Below are 17,449 nucleotides of genomic sequence, written 5' to 3'. Positions count from 1 at the left end.
CTGGATAAGCTGAAATATCTGGGGATTTACACCAGGGTGAGGACTGGACAAAAATGAAGAAGTCTGAGTCTTAAGAAGGGTAATTTTTAAAAACAAGAAGAGAGCACCAGACACAACAGAGAAGAAAAGCAGACAGATGGGGTTCCAAGCAGGAGGAGCAATTTGGATGCTGCTGTCACCATGTGATCTTATGACCAGTTTCATACTGGTAAAAGAGAGCGTTCTGCAAAGTGACTGGGGCAGGCAGGTAAGACCTGGTTTAGAAAATTAAAGATTTTTACTGAAATGTCCACAAAGCATTCTATCACTACAGAACCATCTGTCATTTTTTTATCAGAAATTATATTGCTTCATGCTATGCATGACAAACCCCTGCTTGCTCACTTGGTTAGTTAGGTTGTACATTTCTTAAGTGAAAAAGTGTTTATAGTCAGACACAGCACTAAGAGAGCAGACAGCACTTGGGAAACCTCTATCAGTCCCAGCTTCCAGTCCTCTGGCAAGGATGTCAGATGCAGTAAGACCAACCCTTGGTTCTGTTGATTCATTTACTGGATGTATTTGTGTGGTGTTTCTCAAGAAGTGTATGTGTTAAAAGTCACACTCTGGCCATTTCCCCATGGATCTCTGGGACAGCAGCAGTGGGAGCTGAATGCAGCTGCTGTGCTCAAGGTAAGAGACAGGGAATTAACAGAGCATGGGCTGGTTCCAGAAGAGCTCATGGGAATCAGAAAAGTGGTGCCTGCAACCCAACACAAAGGGCAGGCAAAGCAGTGTGAAAAGAACTAAGTATACTGGCTGCTTATAAAAGAAAAAAAAGGAAAAAGAAAAGAAAAAAAAAAAGAAAAAGGAAAAACGAAAAAAGAAAAAAGAAACATCTTTTTTCCACCTCCCTTCCCAAAGACAAAGATGGTAGCACTGCTCTGCTCACCCACAGAATTTTGTATACCTTAAAGACACTATTTTTGTGAGGCATAAGGGACAAAAATGTTGGTTTTTCCAAGGGTCAGAACAGTGCACTCAGGAAAGGAGCTGTTAAAAAGATTTGTGTCCTGCTACTGCTCCCTTCAAGAGAAACTGCTGCCACGTGCTGCCTGGGCTGTCAGCGTTGGCAGTTCTTGGGTAGGAACATGATGTAATCATCAGTATATTTAACAGCAGGGACAAAAGAGTAAAATGGATCTGAAAGAGTGAAAAAAAAAGGGGGGGGGATGGAGACCTATGATTAATTTTAGAATTAACAAGCTGCAAGGTGCACAGTCAAAAAGCGGAGGCTGGGATGCAGTTTTCTAGAGTTTGTAAAGACTCATTTAATTTCTATAGAAACTCAGCTGCAAACAAGTAATTTTCTCTGCAAATTGCTTCCATCACCTCTGTAATGCTCTGCAAGAGGAATGTTATTTCCCCTGTGTCTTCTTAATCCCATTATTTTCATTATAAATTTAATTAAGCTCTTCTAGGGAACATTCTATGACATATGAGCTGAGTTTTGGTTTTGTCAGAGTGATGACAGAAACGAGCTGCTGAATTATGTGGCAATTGGATTTCTTTCTGTGTAAATATTTCAAATTATATTAAGCAGTGGAGACATTCTTTTCCCCCAGCTGAATCAATACAGCCAGAGTTAAGAGAAAGAGCTGTACAGGAACAGTCATGTGCCTGAAGTGTTCCCCCCACCCAGCCCTTTCCTCCTTTGGACAAAGTCCCCAGCTGCCATTTTCTGGAGCATCTCCAGAGCAAATGATCTCTGTGCAAATCAGGTAAAGTAGCTCTAGGACCAGTATCAGCTTCCAGCACAGCAGACATGAATCCTGATTCATGTCTGCTGTGCTGGAAAAGAATCTCCTACTCTTTGCTGTGAAACTGGCACCACTTTTCCTTTCTTTGCTGGCCCTCATTGCAAGATGTGATGATGCCAGGGAGGATTTTTACCCAGTGACCTCTGGGTTTTACCTGGGACAGGTTACCAAGAAACATGTGGAGTATTACTGACATTCCAATAGAACACAACTTGCATGGGATGCTTCTTTGGGTTTTCTCTATGTGAAGTTTAAAGAGAAGACTTATTCTAGGCTAATTCCCTGTTTTTACCATCCTTCTCATTCCATACACCTACAGCTGACACTGTTTCATAAAATGTACCAAAGCAAAAGTTTACCAGAGTCCTGACTTACACAAACAGTGTCTGAAGACAGGTACTACAACTACCATTTATCTCACCATGCAGAGGCCCTCAAAACACATCTAGATTGTCTGGGTGAAAACCAAATCCATGTTCCTCCCTCTCCCAGTTATCCAAGTGACAATTAACACCACCTCAGCTCCTGTCTGACAAGCAGCTGGTGGAGTCACTGACACAGAAGTGACACAGAAGTTTCACCCAAGTTCAGCATTCACAGCTGAGGCAAGAGTTCTGAACTATCCTCACTGAATAATTAAGCCCTTAATGCTTGTTGTTGCTCAGCATTTGTGAGGGATTCTTGTACCCTAACCTTTCAAATTCACTTCCCAAGAAGAGAAGGAAGTAACAAAAGATGATTTGGCATTAGCTGGCATCAAGGTTGAATGCATAAAAACCCCATATTGACACTTAGAAAAAAAAGATAAAATTAAAAGTCCTCCATTTTCTGTATTGCATTAGCACACTCCTCATCTGCTTCTCTATTATTCCCCTCATCTATCACAAGTGACATCACCTGGAGGGATACACAGAAACCAGCAAAGAAGTTTTCTGAAAACTCTGCTTGTAGTATTCCTGCTGCCAGTCACATCCATCATCTTGCAGAATTTCAAGCATTGCTGCCAAAAAAGAAAAAAACATTTTCTAAGTGACATTGGAGTAAAAATGCCACACCAAGGGAGAGATATCTGTGTATGCCTCATATTTCTTTGATGTTATGCCTTTGACAGCTTAAGAACAGCTAAACAGCTTAGTTCTCAGCAAGAGATTTCCAGGCTGTTTGAGTATGAGAAGTATGACATTTTAATTAGAGGCAAAGCTTCCAGTTTGCTACAAATACCCCTCTGTTTATGGCTGTGCATGAGGAGCTGCTTCTGCAGCACAGCATGTGGCATCAGCTGCATGGCTCTGAGCCCTGCTCTTCCCCCAGAGCCCCTGGCACCTCTCTGGGCAGTGATGCTCATGGGGGCTCTCACCAGAGAAAGAGCCCCTTCTCCCCACCCTGTCCAGGAGCCACTGCTTGAGTTTATCATCCCCTTAACCTTAGATGCAAAAGCAAAGCATATAGGCCTCATGATAACTTTTCCAGCAGCTTCTTCCTTCTCTCTCTCCCCCTTGAACCCAGGTTTCTCCTGTCTGCCACATCTCGGGAGCCTCCTAGCAGATGCCCCAGAGCCACCAGGCTGGCTGGGCCACTGACCCCCCCATGCTCCTCCATGGTCTGGGCTTAAGAGAAAGGATGCTTGTCCTCTGGGAACTGCTCACTGCTGCTCACTTGCAGTTAAGCAAAGAAAAAAATGTACTTGCTTCAAAATACTCCTGTTAAATAAAAAAGCTAAGGGACCTCCTAGCCATGCCTGAACATGAGGCATTGAAGGGAATCCTTACAGAAGCAAAGTTTAACAATTTCCATTGCAAGTGTTACTATGGAGTCGTCCTCCCCAGGTTTGTGTGTGTGTGTGGGGGGGGTGTTAGCCAGACATCCATTCCCAGTTTTGCCATTCTTGATGACATGAAATGGACTTTGCCTCTGGTAGTGCAGAAGCCAAGAAAGTGACTATAATATCAGCAAGATGTGTGCAGAGGTGTTGTCTTTTCATTCTCCTGTGAGACAAAAGCATCAGATATAGAAGATATTAACCACAGTCCTGCTATCTGCATAATATAAAGTAATAAAATTATCTTTAATGTCATACTCATATCGAGACACTGAGAAGCACAGAGAGCAGACAGTACAAGAACTGAGTAATTTCAGAGCTCAACACTTGGGACTGGTTTCAGTGCACTGGATTGCAGGCTTTCTCTGATGACTGAGAGAGGGATAACTCCACCCAGGCATCTCTGTGTGTGAGAGGTTCCGAGGAGGAGGGTGGCAACCTGAGAGTCACTTGAGACCCTGGCATTTAGTCTTCAATTAGCTGCCTTCCCTCAGTTCCTTGGGCACTGACTTAACACAAAAGATGTCATTATCCCCCTGCTCTTCTGCTTCAACGGGTGAGCAAGAAAAACCTCTAGCAGCAGAACAGCCTCTTTCAAAACACTGACTGTGCTCATGCCCTGGACTAGAGACAGGGCACGTTCAGCAGCCAGCACTGGGAAACAGCTCTGGATTTCAGAGCCAGGCTTCAAAGCTAAACAGATGGCTTCAGCTCCTTGGCAGGGGAATACTATAATGGAGAAAAAAAGAATGGGGACCATATTGAACAAGTGACACTCCCCCATCATCTGAAGGGCAATTCCACAGATGTTCTCTCTGTGCATAGTGCTCCTTTCTTACAAAAGGGAACACTGGAGAACCAGACTCTCTCACAGAGAAGCAGCCCATAGCCTGCCCTTGGGGGTGCAGGCTGGCCCCTGTCTCTACCCAGTTTGTAATAACGTGCTCATGACATGTTCAACTGGTCAAATATCAAAAGGAAAATAAACACATGAGAAATGACTAACAGATTCATAGTAGCAGGCACTGTCATTAAAAACACCCCTCCTGATCTTTTATTTAGAGTAGTCCACAGAGCTTCAGAGGGTTAAAGCTAATCTAGCAAAAGGCATGATGTATTAAACAATGAACTATAGCTATGACTTGCATATCACCATGGAACTTAGGCTTCAAAGAGCACCTAAATCCTCACATTCTGCTCTGCCCTGATCAAACAAATGCCAGAGTTTCCTGGACACTAAGCATTTCTCTGACACATCAAACCAAAGAGCCACTGGACAGAGGCTTTCTGTAATGTAATGGAGCAGTTCTGGTCCTTTCCCAGAGCTGAACAGGAACTCCCTTGCCTGTGCAACTCAGCTTTGTTTGCAGGAGGTAAAGAGCCAGCACAACAATCCTGAATGAGTGGCTAAAGCACCAGACAACACTGGAACACCAGCAGAGCAAACAGGAATGGTCACTGATGTTCAGCTAGAGGAGAGTCTCCACCCCAATCATATTTCTTCTTAGCCCAAGCTCAGCTACTAAAGCTTTAAGAGCTGCCTTTTCAGCCCATTTCTCTGGAACCCACCATTCCCTCACTATGGGAAGCAAATTCCATGTTTGCATTACTACTTTGGCTTGCTTGCTGGGAACCTGAAGTTGCTGCATACACAGACTTTTCTGTCCATAAAGGATAAAAAGCAGTGTTGCTAAAGTGATGGCTTCCAGCTAATAATCTCCATCAGGAAAGATGCAACATTTTCCCTGAAGAACTGTGGATTATTTGTTTACATTGCAGCATCTTTCCAGCTAAGATGATCATAGTCATCATCCCAGGCACATTTTGGAAAAAATCACAGTAGGATTGTTACAAGCTGCACAAAGTGCCACTTACTGTGACACAAGAATCAAAACCATGAAGACTCTATGGTCTCCAGAGATGTAATCAAGTTCTAGAACATCCTCTTGATGGAGATAAAGAATTTTTTCCCAGCAAAAACATGGCTCAAACCTGATGATGGTTCAGGGAACAGGATTCAGAACTGCAGCTGCCTTTTGGCTTACCCTTAGAGCCATCTTTCTAGCTACAGCCTCAGTGTTTAAAGTCTGAAGTGTGCAGGAGGTCAATAAGTAATTTGTATACCTAGGAAAAAGAGCTCTTGGCTCTTCTTTTTCTGAAGGGATGGAGTGGAACGATTCTGGAATTTCTTTTCTCTGAGTTGCATTCATTTAAATACTTTCTAGTAGTGATTTTTCTTCCTTCCTTGCTTTATTTTATTCTAACAAAAATGAGATGTCAGAAAATCTGACACATTGCTGTACCATATGCTTAGTGTCTATTTCCAGCAGCAGGTGAGAATCTCATTATTCAATTCCCACTGGTGTCGAGCCCATTTTACACCAATCTGTTCTGTAGGAAAACATGGAATAAAAGCAATCAAATCTGCAGAAGATGTGTATATGCAGGTTCTGTGCAGAGTTTCAGCATTGCCCATATGAAAAGGGAGTATAGGTGTCCACTTCCTAAATGGAAAAAAAGCATTGTCTACAGCCTGTGTCACCAAGCCAAAGTGTTCTGCAGGCTTGGTCAGACTCTGGAAAATAAATTGTCTTCCTTCTACAGCTTCATTTTCTCCTACTCTTTTAATGCTCATGCTTGGAAACGTTCATTAAAAAAAAAAAAAAAAAGTATTTTCCTGTAATCACCAGATGACAGGATATGGTGGTTTAAGGCACACCAGCTGGTAAACTCAAGTCATAAATGGCAGCCTTGTTGAACCTACAAATCTGTCCTTCCTCGAACAAATCTGGGTCTTGAAATCTTAGCATCATTCACCAGAGTCCTGTTCTCAGATTTATTCATGGTTGAGTCCTTGCTTTGAAGCAGTGTGATGATGTTTTCTCTCTGATGCCTGATTGCCAACTGGAGGGCTGTACAGCCAGTGATATCTTCCACATCCAGCAGAGCTCCTGCCTTTATCAAGGTCTTGATAATGGCCATGTTGCCCTTGAGGACAGCAAGGTGCAAGGGTGTCCAGCCCACTTTGTTCTTAGCATTGACATCTGCCTTGCACTCCAGCAGGTTGATGACAGTCAAGAAAGAGCCCCGCTGGACTGCAAAATGAAGGGGGGCCCACTCTGACCTCTCAGCAATGTTGGGATCTGCCCCACACCTCAAAAGTTCACAGACCACTGGCTCATCACTGTAGCGAGCAGCCAGGTGAAGTGGTGTCCAGTCCATGCTCCCCCTGGCATTCAGCTTGGCCTGGCTGTTTTTCAGCAGGTGGATGATTTCAATGTGTCCTTTGAAAGAAGCCAGGTGCAGGGGAGTCCAACCTTTGTCTGTCCTCAGCTCCACGTTGGCTCCGTATTTGATGAGCTTCTCACAGATGAGATATTTCCCCCTCACCACAGCCAGGTGCAGGGCACTGTAATGGTTTTGGTCCAGGCTGTTGACACACGTCCCATTCTTCAGCAAATAATGGACTACCCTGAACTTCCCCCTCTCCACGGCCACGTGAAGTGGGGTTCTGTGATTCTTCTGCTTTTTCTCCAGGTCTGCTCCTTGATTGGCAAGCAGCTTCACCAGGCTGACGTGTCCAAAGCAAGCTGCCACGTGGAGGGCAGTTTTTCCATCAGCCTCCTGGGTGTTGGAGTCAGCCTGGCGAGACAGCAGCACTCGGGCCACGTTCTCAAAGTTGTTCTGTGATGCCAGGTGCAGGGGGGTCCATCCCCCATGCTCCTGAGCATTCACCTGAGCCTGGTGGTCCAGCAGGAGGCGGACGATTCTGTCGTCCCCGTTCTGAGCAGCAAAGTGGAGAGGTGTCCAACCATCATCATCGGGCATGTTGATGTCTGCATCGTGCTCTATCAGAACTGAGCAGATCTCTGGTGACCTCTTCTGCACAGCCATAATGAGTGGGGTGTACCCACAGACTGCCTGGCTGTTCACGTTTGCTTTACAGCTCAGAAGAAACTTCACCTTCTTGACGTTTCCCTGGATCACCATGAGGTGAAGCAACGTGAGGCCATTTTCATGGGTCCTACAGATTTCCTCAGGCAGGATGTCCTCTGGGCTTTCAGCCTCACTGTAAGAAGGTGGAATATGAACCTCCTGATTATCGGTTTCTAACAGCAGGGGAAACAAAATAGGAAAAAGAAACTAAGACCAAGTGAAATAGCTTGGTGTACACAAGATGGGAGGGAGATCTTCATAGTATGGAATGAAATAAAAGGCAGTTCAGTGGCAGGGAATATGGAATGAGGCAAGATCACTACAAACAATCTCTTAGAAAGCAGTGAGACATTTGGCCTCTCCCCAAGGGGAGCTGTAGTTGCTAGGCCTTGTAGAGTTCATTTTCTTTCACTTAAAAAAGTCACCCACGTGGAAGCCACATCCTTATCACTGGAGAGTGAGGAAATAGGCATTTTTTGTAGGTTTCTCCTTCATTTTTGAATTATAAACAACGTCCCCTACTCACCATCACTTCTGGTGTCTTGGGTGAAGGCGATCTCCTCTTTGTCACTCTCATTTTCAGAAAGGGGGAAAGAAACAAACGTAAGGCAAAGTTGTTTATTTTCATTCTGTCCTGTTTGCACAGAATCCTTCTTTGTTTCTGCTCTAGAATTTTGTATTATCACTCAAGTGAGGTGTTTTGGTTGGTTGGTTGGTTTTTTTGGTTGTTGTTTGTTTGGTTGGTTTTGTCCAGTCCTGTTATTGTACCCAAAGCTCAGCAGAGCAAACGATGACACTAACAGGAATGTGGGAGCCTGAAAATGATCTCTGGATATCAGTGAGATTTTCCTCCTCTTACTCAGTTACTCCCATGCACACTCTCTGCCTCCTTATTGCAGCAGGTGCCCATGGCAAAAACCCAGCTGCTCATTTTCTCTGTTGCACACAGAGCCCAAACACCCCCACACCTCCTCAGTCCTCTATACTCAGCATTTCTTGCTGACTGCACAAGTAGGCAAAACCTCAAAATAGCAATAATTCTCAACTGCTACTTCTCCCTGTATGAAGTTGGCTTCTAGGCACAATTACACTCCAGTAGCTGGGCTAAAATTGTCACTAACCTGAAACCTATAGTTTTGCTTAGTCAGAGAAACAGAGGGATTTTTTTTTTCCGACTACAAGAGCTTAAACTGGAATGTCCTCAGTTCCATGGGACATGAAAATGGTCACCTGAGCACATGCACCAGTGACATGAGCAGAATCCCTCTGATTCTGTGCTTGAGCTTCTTTTAATGACTGAAGATTATGAAATAAACCCACTTCATCTGAGCTGGTACAAAGAAGGCTCTTCCTCTCAGACTGCCTATCATTTAGCACACTGGCCAGCCTGCTAAACTTATTTCCAAGTTATCCCACCCCCTTACACATGTACATCCCAAGCAAACCCACTGTGCAAAGGTTGCTGAGGTGGCCCCTCGTTGTCTGATGATAAGCAGTGATGGGGGAGGAAACACACTCTCACAAACTGGTAACAAATTCAGTGGAATTTCCTGAGTGGTACTGGGAAGATTTCCTCACCTGCTGGTTCCCAGAGATGGCAGGTTTCTGGGACATCTTCCTAACAAGGCGTTCATTCTCTGGATCTACCACAAGGCTCTGTATCAGTGCCAGCAGCATGTCTGTCTCCACTGGGATATCTGCAGAGCAAAAGTTCTGTGAGCTCTGCAGGTTACCCAGATGTTCAGAACCCAGTCAGAAGTCAAGGCTGTGGAAGTCTCCCAAGTATCTTCCACAGAGAGAGGGAGGGAGCAAAGAGGGAGAAAGAGGACGTGCTGACAGCAAATGGGTACCAAGCATTTCCAAGGCAACAGGCAATTCACCTGGCACAGAGCCACCTGCAGGCTTATCCCCACTCATTCATCCAGGCAGGCAACCCTTGGCTAATCCATAGCACAATCAGCTACTACACCTGTAAAGCTTGGCCTCTGCTTAGGGTCTTGATCCCAACACCTCTTCATCAAGTCAACCATCTGCTGGCATTCCCCTGGCCAGTCATCACTGATGGGTTCTAGGCAGGGCCTCTTCCCTGCTGCAACCTTGACTATTATTGCCATCATGTTTGCTCCTAAAAAAAAAGGGCAAAGTGCACTGGGGTTTTTCTCTGTGAAGGTGGCTGTAATAAACATTTAATAAGTGCAGAGCATATAAGAAGTATTCAAATTTACCTGCATAAGGTTTCTTCTGCATAAGCACCTCCCAAATGACAATGCCAAAGCTGCAGGCAATGAGACATCATGAGCAATCACTCCCATGTGTACACAAACATAAAATTCACTTATTGCTTTCATCTTCTTGAGAAATGGGAAAATTAGAAAAGGAGTTCTTCATGATGGAAGGATTGCTTCCCCTACACCAGGAGATCTTATGAATCATCACCTACATGTCTGATGCCTCAGTGAAAGGGCTGGTGGAGTCAATGAGTGACTTAGAGCTTTTCCTGCCAAAGTCAGGCTCTCAGTGCCTTTCTTCACTTAAACCACATTGGGTTTTAGATCATGTGGCCATGCAAATCCTCCCTTGCCTCTTGTCTTGGGTTACTGTGCTAACAAATTTCCAGAACATGTCACTCCCAGTGTGTTCCCCAGCAGGGACATTATGCAAGGCAGAGGGCCAGAATATAAATCAGATGAGGCAATGTCCTAGTCCCTCTTGCTCTGTGTAGGAGCTTGGTGGCAACCCTGTGTGACCTCTGAGCAGAGCAGCAGCCCTTACCTGTACACATCATACTTGATTCCTGGGGGCTTGCTGTTTTGGAGAAACATTTCTGGGGGGATGTAGCTCAAAGTGCCTCTCAAAGCAGAGCTTTCAATATACTGCATGGGGCTTGACTGCTCCATCCACTTCGACAGCCCAAAGTCTGAGATCTGCAAGCAGAAAAAGTGAGAGCTTCCCCTGTAATGCTCACAATCTCCCCCCATCCTTATGAGAGCTGGGAGACACCTCCATCTTCCATGACCAGGACAATGAGGTGCCCAGCAGCTGAAGCTTAATAAAAACCTGGTATAATTATGCTTTTCACTGAGCCCAGCAGAGCAGCATTTCCTCCCAGCTCTGGCATGGGTTCCCTGCATGGTCTTGAATACCAGATAATTTGGGTAAGCTGCTTCTTACAGGCCCTGCTGGTGAATCTTCCTTTGAGTGCTCCTGAAGAATGGAGCTTCTTAGGATTCTGGACTCACTTAGCAAAAAAACCCAAAACTTTTTCTTATTTAGGAAATAACCTGTCCATACAAAGAGAGCATTAAGGTCATACCTTGACATGCATATTCCCATCTAGGAGAATATTCCCTGGTTTTAGATCTAAGTGCAGCAGAGGAGGTGTCATGCTATGCAGGAAATTCATAGCCAAGCCCATTTCATGAATAACTCGGAATTTGAGCTGCCATGACATTTTGTGAGTGGGAAGAATTTTCTCCAAGGACCCCCTTGCCATATATTCCATCACTATCCCCAAAGGGCTATTGCAGACCCCATAGATAGTGACAATGTGCTGGAACTTGATTTTCTCCATCTTGGTTGCCTCTTCCATTAGGCAGTTCATGCTGGCCCTGGAAAAACAAAATAAAAATTAAATAGTGGAACCAAGAAATGCTATCAGTCGATTCACTGGCTGTGTTACTGTACAGGAGCTTGGTGATATCCAGCCTTTCCAAGCAGCTCTGCCTAACCCAGAAACTTTCATTCCAGTTTGCCCGTTGAACTGGTGATAATGCAAACACAAAATGATTTTTTTTTTGCAGACTGAAATAAAACCCAACACACAAGGTGTTATAACGTTTCAAAATGAGCCAAGGATTGCTTGGGTTTCTGAGTGATGCTCCCCTGAAAGGATGATGGCAGGAGCAGCACAGCGTGGGGACCATGTCACTTCCAGGGCTCAGCAATAGCCTGCACACTGCTTGCAGGTAGCCAGGGGCCATGCTGTGCCCTGCCTGCAGCTTTAGATCCATCAGCATGGTGGTGAAGATGGTCCCAGAGAGAGCCTAGACATGTCTGTCCACTGCTGCCAGTTTTGGCAGACCCATTGCACTAAATCTTTACATTCCCCAACCTGACAAACAAGTTGGGGTGCCCAAAGCATGCTGACAGCAGCCAAGCAGTAAAGTGCCAAAACTACATTTAAAAAGCACACCCTGGGAATGAATCTGAGCTTGCAACAACATTATGCCTGGCTTCTAATAGCTCTAAATATAGCTCAGATAAGCAAATCCTTCTGCCAGACTTCCTCGTCCAAGTTCCTCATGGTAAAACACACCTCTGGATCTAAGAACCTCAGGAATTGTCTTTCTCACTCTCAATTTGACTCATTTTGTGTGAAGCAGTTGCTTAGGGATCCAGAGGGTGAGCAGCCAGAAGTCATCACACCATTTCCTTCATTCACATCTCCTGATGAGACACACCTTGTTTTTACAAGCCCAGAGACAGCAGAGCTAAGGACTTCTAAAGGCTCCTCTGAAACATCTGCCTCCTTTCCCTCCCTTACCAGGCAGCTGAGCTGCTCTGCATTTTTAAAAGCACTGAGTGGCCTGGAACCTTTTTGTTTTTCATCTGGGGCTTCTACTGAGTGCTGACAGAAAAACCAGAGCCAATTCATATTCCACATGAGGAGCCTCACGACAGACACATGCACCATGCACTCCAGGATGTTCTCTGGGTACACACAAACTGCAGACTAAACATCTGCCTCTCTCAAACATTTTACACTGGTACCCCCTGGATGCATGGGGCTACAGGACCAGTTCTGGCCCTTTTTACAACCTCCACAGAAAGCAAGGATTTTTGGCACAGCCTGTGTAGTGCAGGACAGCATGGTTGTGCCTCATGATCCAGAACTCAACAGGGTTACCCCAAAGTATAATGTAAGGCAGAGCAGCCTCAAGGCTGTTTGGACATATTTAAGGGGTAGGAAAATCTTTTATAGCACTACACTGAGGACAAAGTTTGTTTTAGTGGCAAAATAGTACAACTTCAGTTGCTAGAAGACCAGTAGAGGAAGTATGAAGGGCACATATACTGTTAGATGTTTTATCCAAACTCAGATTGTCAGACTTATGGTTTTAGACTGATGATTGCAGAAATAGTTTGGTTTATTTTTTAAAAATCAGTGTACATTTCTGCTGCCATTCAACCATTCTTCTGCTGTGCACACTAAGAGTTCAGATAATCCAGGAAAGGCATAAGATTAAATTTACCAGAACTGATATAAACAGAAGTAAAACTGACTTTTTTTTTTTTTCCCAAGAGAATGAAATGCAAACTTAACATCTGAAGAACATAAACAGTGCCAGCTAAAGAGGACAAACACTGCTCAAATTGAACCATTTCCATTGTTGTCAGTAACATGGCAAGAAAAGTCATAGGAGCATGTGAGTTTTAACCAGGCAGGATCCTTCCAACTTGAACAGAATAACACTTTACAATAAATAACTTAATTGACCCAGGCTTTTTTTTTCATCACTGACTATACTGTATGTGGCATTGGCAGCAATTGCTGTGTTCTATCTGCAGACACAAGGGAGTCAGCAGAGAAGTCTCTGCAGGTGAGAGGCAGAGTAAAAAATAAACTGAGGGTGCAGGGACACCACCAAGGGAAAAGAGAATCTCTAGAGGGTAAGGCAAGTGAGGGAGCTGAGAGCTTTGTGAGCCCAGCAAAAACAGCTATAAATTTTCTGTCCCTCAGCTTTAAACCTTCTTATTTTAAAGACTAATTTAACTTAAAAGATATCCACTAGTCTCAATTTCCAGTGAGAGCTGCAAATAAGTAACAAAGCTGCTTTTATCCATGTGCCTGTGTTCAGTTTAAGGTGCCTACTTTTGCCTCTGTATTTCAACACTAATTGTTCTCAATAAGTGCTCCTTTCCCACCCCCCCAACAATACACACATCAGAAAGAAAGAGAGGCAGAACTCCGGAGCACTGGTGGTTTTTCCACTCCATTTGGGTACCAGAAACTGGACTTCTCAGGAAGAAGAAGCCATGTGGACATCCCTCCCAGACTTTTGGAACCAAATCACTCCAGATGGCTCTGCCAGCTTGAACTGCTGAGCTAGAAGAGACTGCAAAGTTACCTCTCCACGTTGGAGTCCTGCAGCAGGTAGGGAGAGCATTTCACTGCATAAACTGTTCTCCACCTCTTGTGCTTGACCTGGTAGACGTGCCCAAAGCCTCCGCTGGCCACTTTAATCCAATCTTCTTCAAAATCTTCCTTATTAAAGACAGTTAAGCTGCCCAGCTGCCGGTCTCTCTCCGAAGTCATGGCAGAAAGGGCAGTCTGGCTGTCTGCCTCCTGCTCAGGTGGAAGCAGAGAAGAAGAAAGGAGCTCTTCCTCCTGCTGCCTTACATAGGGAGGTAGGGAGTTACCTGACATGAGCCATGTTACTTAATGCCAAGAGGTGGATCCTAAATGTCACTCTCATTTGGTATGCAGAGGAGCTGAGTTACTTAATTCCAGGCACTGATGCCAGGCTACTGGGAGGCAGACTGGTACTTAAGGGAAGGGAGAATGGAAGAGAGAAATCCACAAAGATCCTGTGCTGGGTGAAAAAGTGGAAAACGCTACAGAATGAGAAAGAAAAGAGAAGACCCCAGAAATACCACAGGGCAAACATGAGCTCATGAACCTGGGAAAACGCTCAAGCAGAAATACAATGAACACAGCGAGGCAGGGAGGTTACCTCAGGGAGAAATATGATGTCAAATCCCTGCAAGGGACATTAGAAGAAACAGGAGAACTCTGAAGAGCTGGTCTGAGCAGTTTAACCATTACCATGTGGCACCAGTAACAGCATGCATGCCTCTAGGTTTATGCTTGGCCTCTGAAGCTGTAAAAAGGGTTTAATGACACTTGTCTGGGTTTTGTGCATATCTGTCTTTCATGACTTTGCACAGGGACTCTGTGTGAATGTGAACTGCAACACAGTGGTGCTTTCCTTGGCACTGCTGTAATAGAGATAGCAATTAGTATTTCTGAAGGGTACTTGCCACTGAGACCTGACCTGGAATTTCAGCTACATATGAGAGCTGAAGAAATTCTTGCAAGAAGACTGATGCAAGATACTTCTCTGTGGCATTTGACACAAAGTGCTCTAGCAATGGCCCACCACTCACGCTCTTTGGGAAAGAAGGAAACAAACAAACAAACAAGCTAGCCAGGCTCTGAAGCCTTTTAGGAGGGGAAAAAAAAAAGAAAAAAAGCAATTGAGTCCAAGAAGTGGACCACACGTGATGCTGCTGGCCCAGGTATCACCTCCAGCCACTTCCAGTCCCACCAGCACTCACTCACCTGCCAGCACAACATCAGAGCTGAGGATGGGGCTCCATCATCTCACCTGCAGGCACTGGCAGGACAAGCCCCCTGCTGAGCTGCTCTCATTTTCTTATAAAAAGTTCAGGAGAAGGCAAAGGCACAGACAAACACTTTCCAGGGTAGCAAAGTTGCAGCACCTGCCCCGAGGCCATCACGAACCCTTCATGGCGGCACTGACCCTCGGCCGCCCTCCCGCATCTTCCTCAGGAAGCTATGGCTCCCCTTCCCCTCAGGGGGGATCCCCTTCCTTTACCTGGGATCCCCTTCCTTCAGCTGGGATCCCCTTCCCCTCAGGTGGGTCCCGTTCCCTTCAGGTGGGTCCCGTTCCCCTTCCCCTTCCCCTCAGGCACTCACACTCCCCCTCACCCAACCGTGCATCCCTTGGCGCCCAACGTGTGCAATGCCTCCTCAGCCCTCACCTGACCCCCACATCCCTCCCATCAGAGGAGACCCCACATGCTTCCTCCATGAAGGGACCCCACACATTCCCAACCAAGGGCACCCCACACCCTTCCCACCTGAGAGGACCCCCACACCCTTCCTGCCGCCTGTCCCACCCTGCCCCATCTGGGACCCTCTGCCCGCACACCCCACGGCTGCTCCCGCCCAGGCAGAGCAGAGCAGGCAACGCTCCCATCCATTCCCCCCCCGGTGCCTGTTGCAGATGTGACTCAAGCGTTTGGACACTCATGGGGCCAGCACCCACAAAACCCTCCCGCAGCTTCTTCCACGAGCTGATTTATATTTCATTCCCCAAAGCCACGCACGGTCCCCTCGTCAGAGATCAGGAGGAGATTTTTCAGCTGTAGAATTACGGGGTGGCAGAAGTGTCCAAAAGAATGATCTGGTAGCATTTCTGAGTACCTGTGGCAGTCATCAAATACCTCCTGCGACCTGGGAGTCACCACAGTGTCTGCAATAACCTGAGAGTTTTTAGCTTTTATTAAAAGAAGAGCTATCAGTAGCCACCACACCTGTGCCACCTTTCCCCAGTGTAACAGGCTGAGCATCTGCACAGAGGGTGTCAGTGCTCAGGCTGTGCACAGCCCTCTGGAAACAGCACAATCCCCCCCCTCTCAGTGCACCTGATACAGTCACCACCAGTACAAAGTGTTGGGCAAGCACAAGCAAGAAGAGAAAATTGAATTTCCATCAGATCAAGCCCAGCCTCACAGGACCCTAGAAGGAAAGGCTCCACACTGCTGGAAGGGGCACACAGCGTTAGCTCCAACAAGATGCAGCCACGTTTTGCGGGTAGGCAACAAGTGCAGATGCTGCTCCAACACCTGAAAACAACATAGAGTGTTTTACCGAAGATTTAACTTCCAGGCGTTGGATTATTTCCTTTTGGAAGAGCAGCTGCATCTCTGCCACCTCCTGGCGGCTCCGTGTCATGTCGCAGGACTGAGGGGTCAGCCCGGACGGACCCTCTCAGTGTCAGACCCAACACAGTGCAGGTTTCCTTAGCACTGCTGCAACAGAGGTGACAATTAATAGTTCTGAAGGGTACCTGCCATTGAGTCTTGACCTGGCATTGGACCTACAAGGTGGTCACGGTGAGTTTCTTGTTATGTGCTCCCAAACTCAGCCTGACAGATGAAAGCATTTGCACTCGTACTCTCTCACGATGTGGATTTTACCAACAGGCAGTTTTGTGGCAACTTGGTTCCACTGAAACTGAGAAAATGTGAGTAAAGCAAAAGGATAAAGGGACCTGGCTTCTTAGGTGTGAGAAAAGCTGTAAAGCTGAGTGGCTGGATCTCTAGACCTCTTGGGTCCTGTCCGTATCTGCACTCAATAACCTTGAGTTTCTTCATTTTTCCTACCAATCGAATCTCCTTGATCACATGGCTCTAGTCTGAAGTGCTTTGATTTTTCACAGCTCTTCTGCACCCTGATTCCTCAGATCAGTCTCTGTGCTGGCACTTGCACATACTGCATTTTAAGCTCTGCTCTCCCTTATAGCTGGACCACTACTGCAATTCTTTCCCTGCTCAGCAGTTTAGGGACTCACTCGTGCAGAGGGAAAGAAAGGAAGGAGCAATGTGCTCAAAAGCAGAGATTGGATAATTTGCTCCCTGGGTCAGCAGAAGCTCTACAAAAGCAATATGGCATGCAAAGCAAAATCAGTTGCTCTTCTGATCATGGTAGCAATGGTGTGGGGTCTGCAGGACCAACCAGCTGCTTGTAGTTCACAGGCCACGGATTTCTCCAAGTTCTGGATAGCACATGGGTTTGGTTTTCTGTCTGTGATGCAGCCAAAGGCTTATGAAAGCACTGCCCAAGACAACAAAGCCAGTAAGGGATCCCAGCAGAATGGGTACCAGCATGGCAGAATCAGGACCTGGAAATAAAGAAAAACTTAATCAGGTAGTGAACAGCATTAAGAGAGGGATGGAGAAGAACTCCTAAAGCTTTGGTTCCTGCAGAGGATATATTTGATCATGTATCCTGTCTAAAAGTCTATCAGATCTGATACTGTTTATCCATCTTGCCTAGGATTTAGGAAGGGCAAAACACATATTAGGA

The 17,449-nt window shown here is 45.8% G+C and overlaps 1 protein-coding gene across 1 annotated transcript; it reads right to left on the bottom strand.

The window, feature by feature from the left end:
• Positions 1 to 6,378: 6,378 nt before the first annotated feature.
• Positions 6,379 to 13,870, bottom strand: ANKK1 (ankyrin repeat and kinase domain containing 1). Its single transcript, XM_030464846.1, has 8 exons — positions 13,683 to 13,870; positions 10,868 to 11,162; positions 10,327 to 10,478; positions 9,780 to 9,829; positions 9,524 to 9,679; positions 9,133 to 9,251; positions 8,081 to 8,126; positions 6,379 to 7,727 (listed from the first exon to the last, which is right to left on the bottom strand). Exons 1-8 carry the CDS (start codon positions 13,868 to 13,870, stop codon positions 6,379 to 6,381), a joined length of 2,355 nt encoding a protein of 784 aa, XP_030320706.1.
• Positions 13,871 to 17,449: the final 3,579 nt, after the last annotated feature.

The sequence above is a fragment of the Calypte anna genome, chromosome 24, assembly GCF_003957555.1.
Source record: "Calypte anna isolate BGI_N300 chromosome 24, bCalAnn1_v1.p, whole genome shotgun sequence".
In the NCBI taxonomy this organism is placed as follows: Eukaryota; Metazoa; Chordata; class Aves; order Apodiformes; family Trochilidae; genus Calypte; species Calypte anna.
The sequence above is the reverse complement of the archived record's forward strand: the minus strand, read 5'-3'. Positions and strand labels throughout refer to the sequence as shown.

Coding starts and splice junctions, on each gene's coding strand:
- ANKK1 (XM_030464846.1), bottom strand. CDS start 13,870: ATGACTTCGGAGAGAGACCGGCAGCTGGGCAGCTTAACTGTCTTTAAT. Junction 11,163..13,682: donor CAGGACTCCAACGTGGAGAG/GTAACTTTGCAG, acceptor TTGTTTTTCCAG/GGCCAGCATGAACTGCCTAA. Junction 10,479..10,867: donor ATGGGAATATGCATGTCAAG/GTATGACCTTAA, acceptor TTCTGCTTGCAG/ATCTCAGACTTTGGGCTGTC.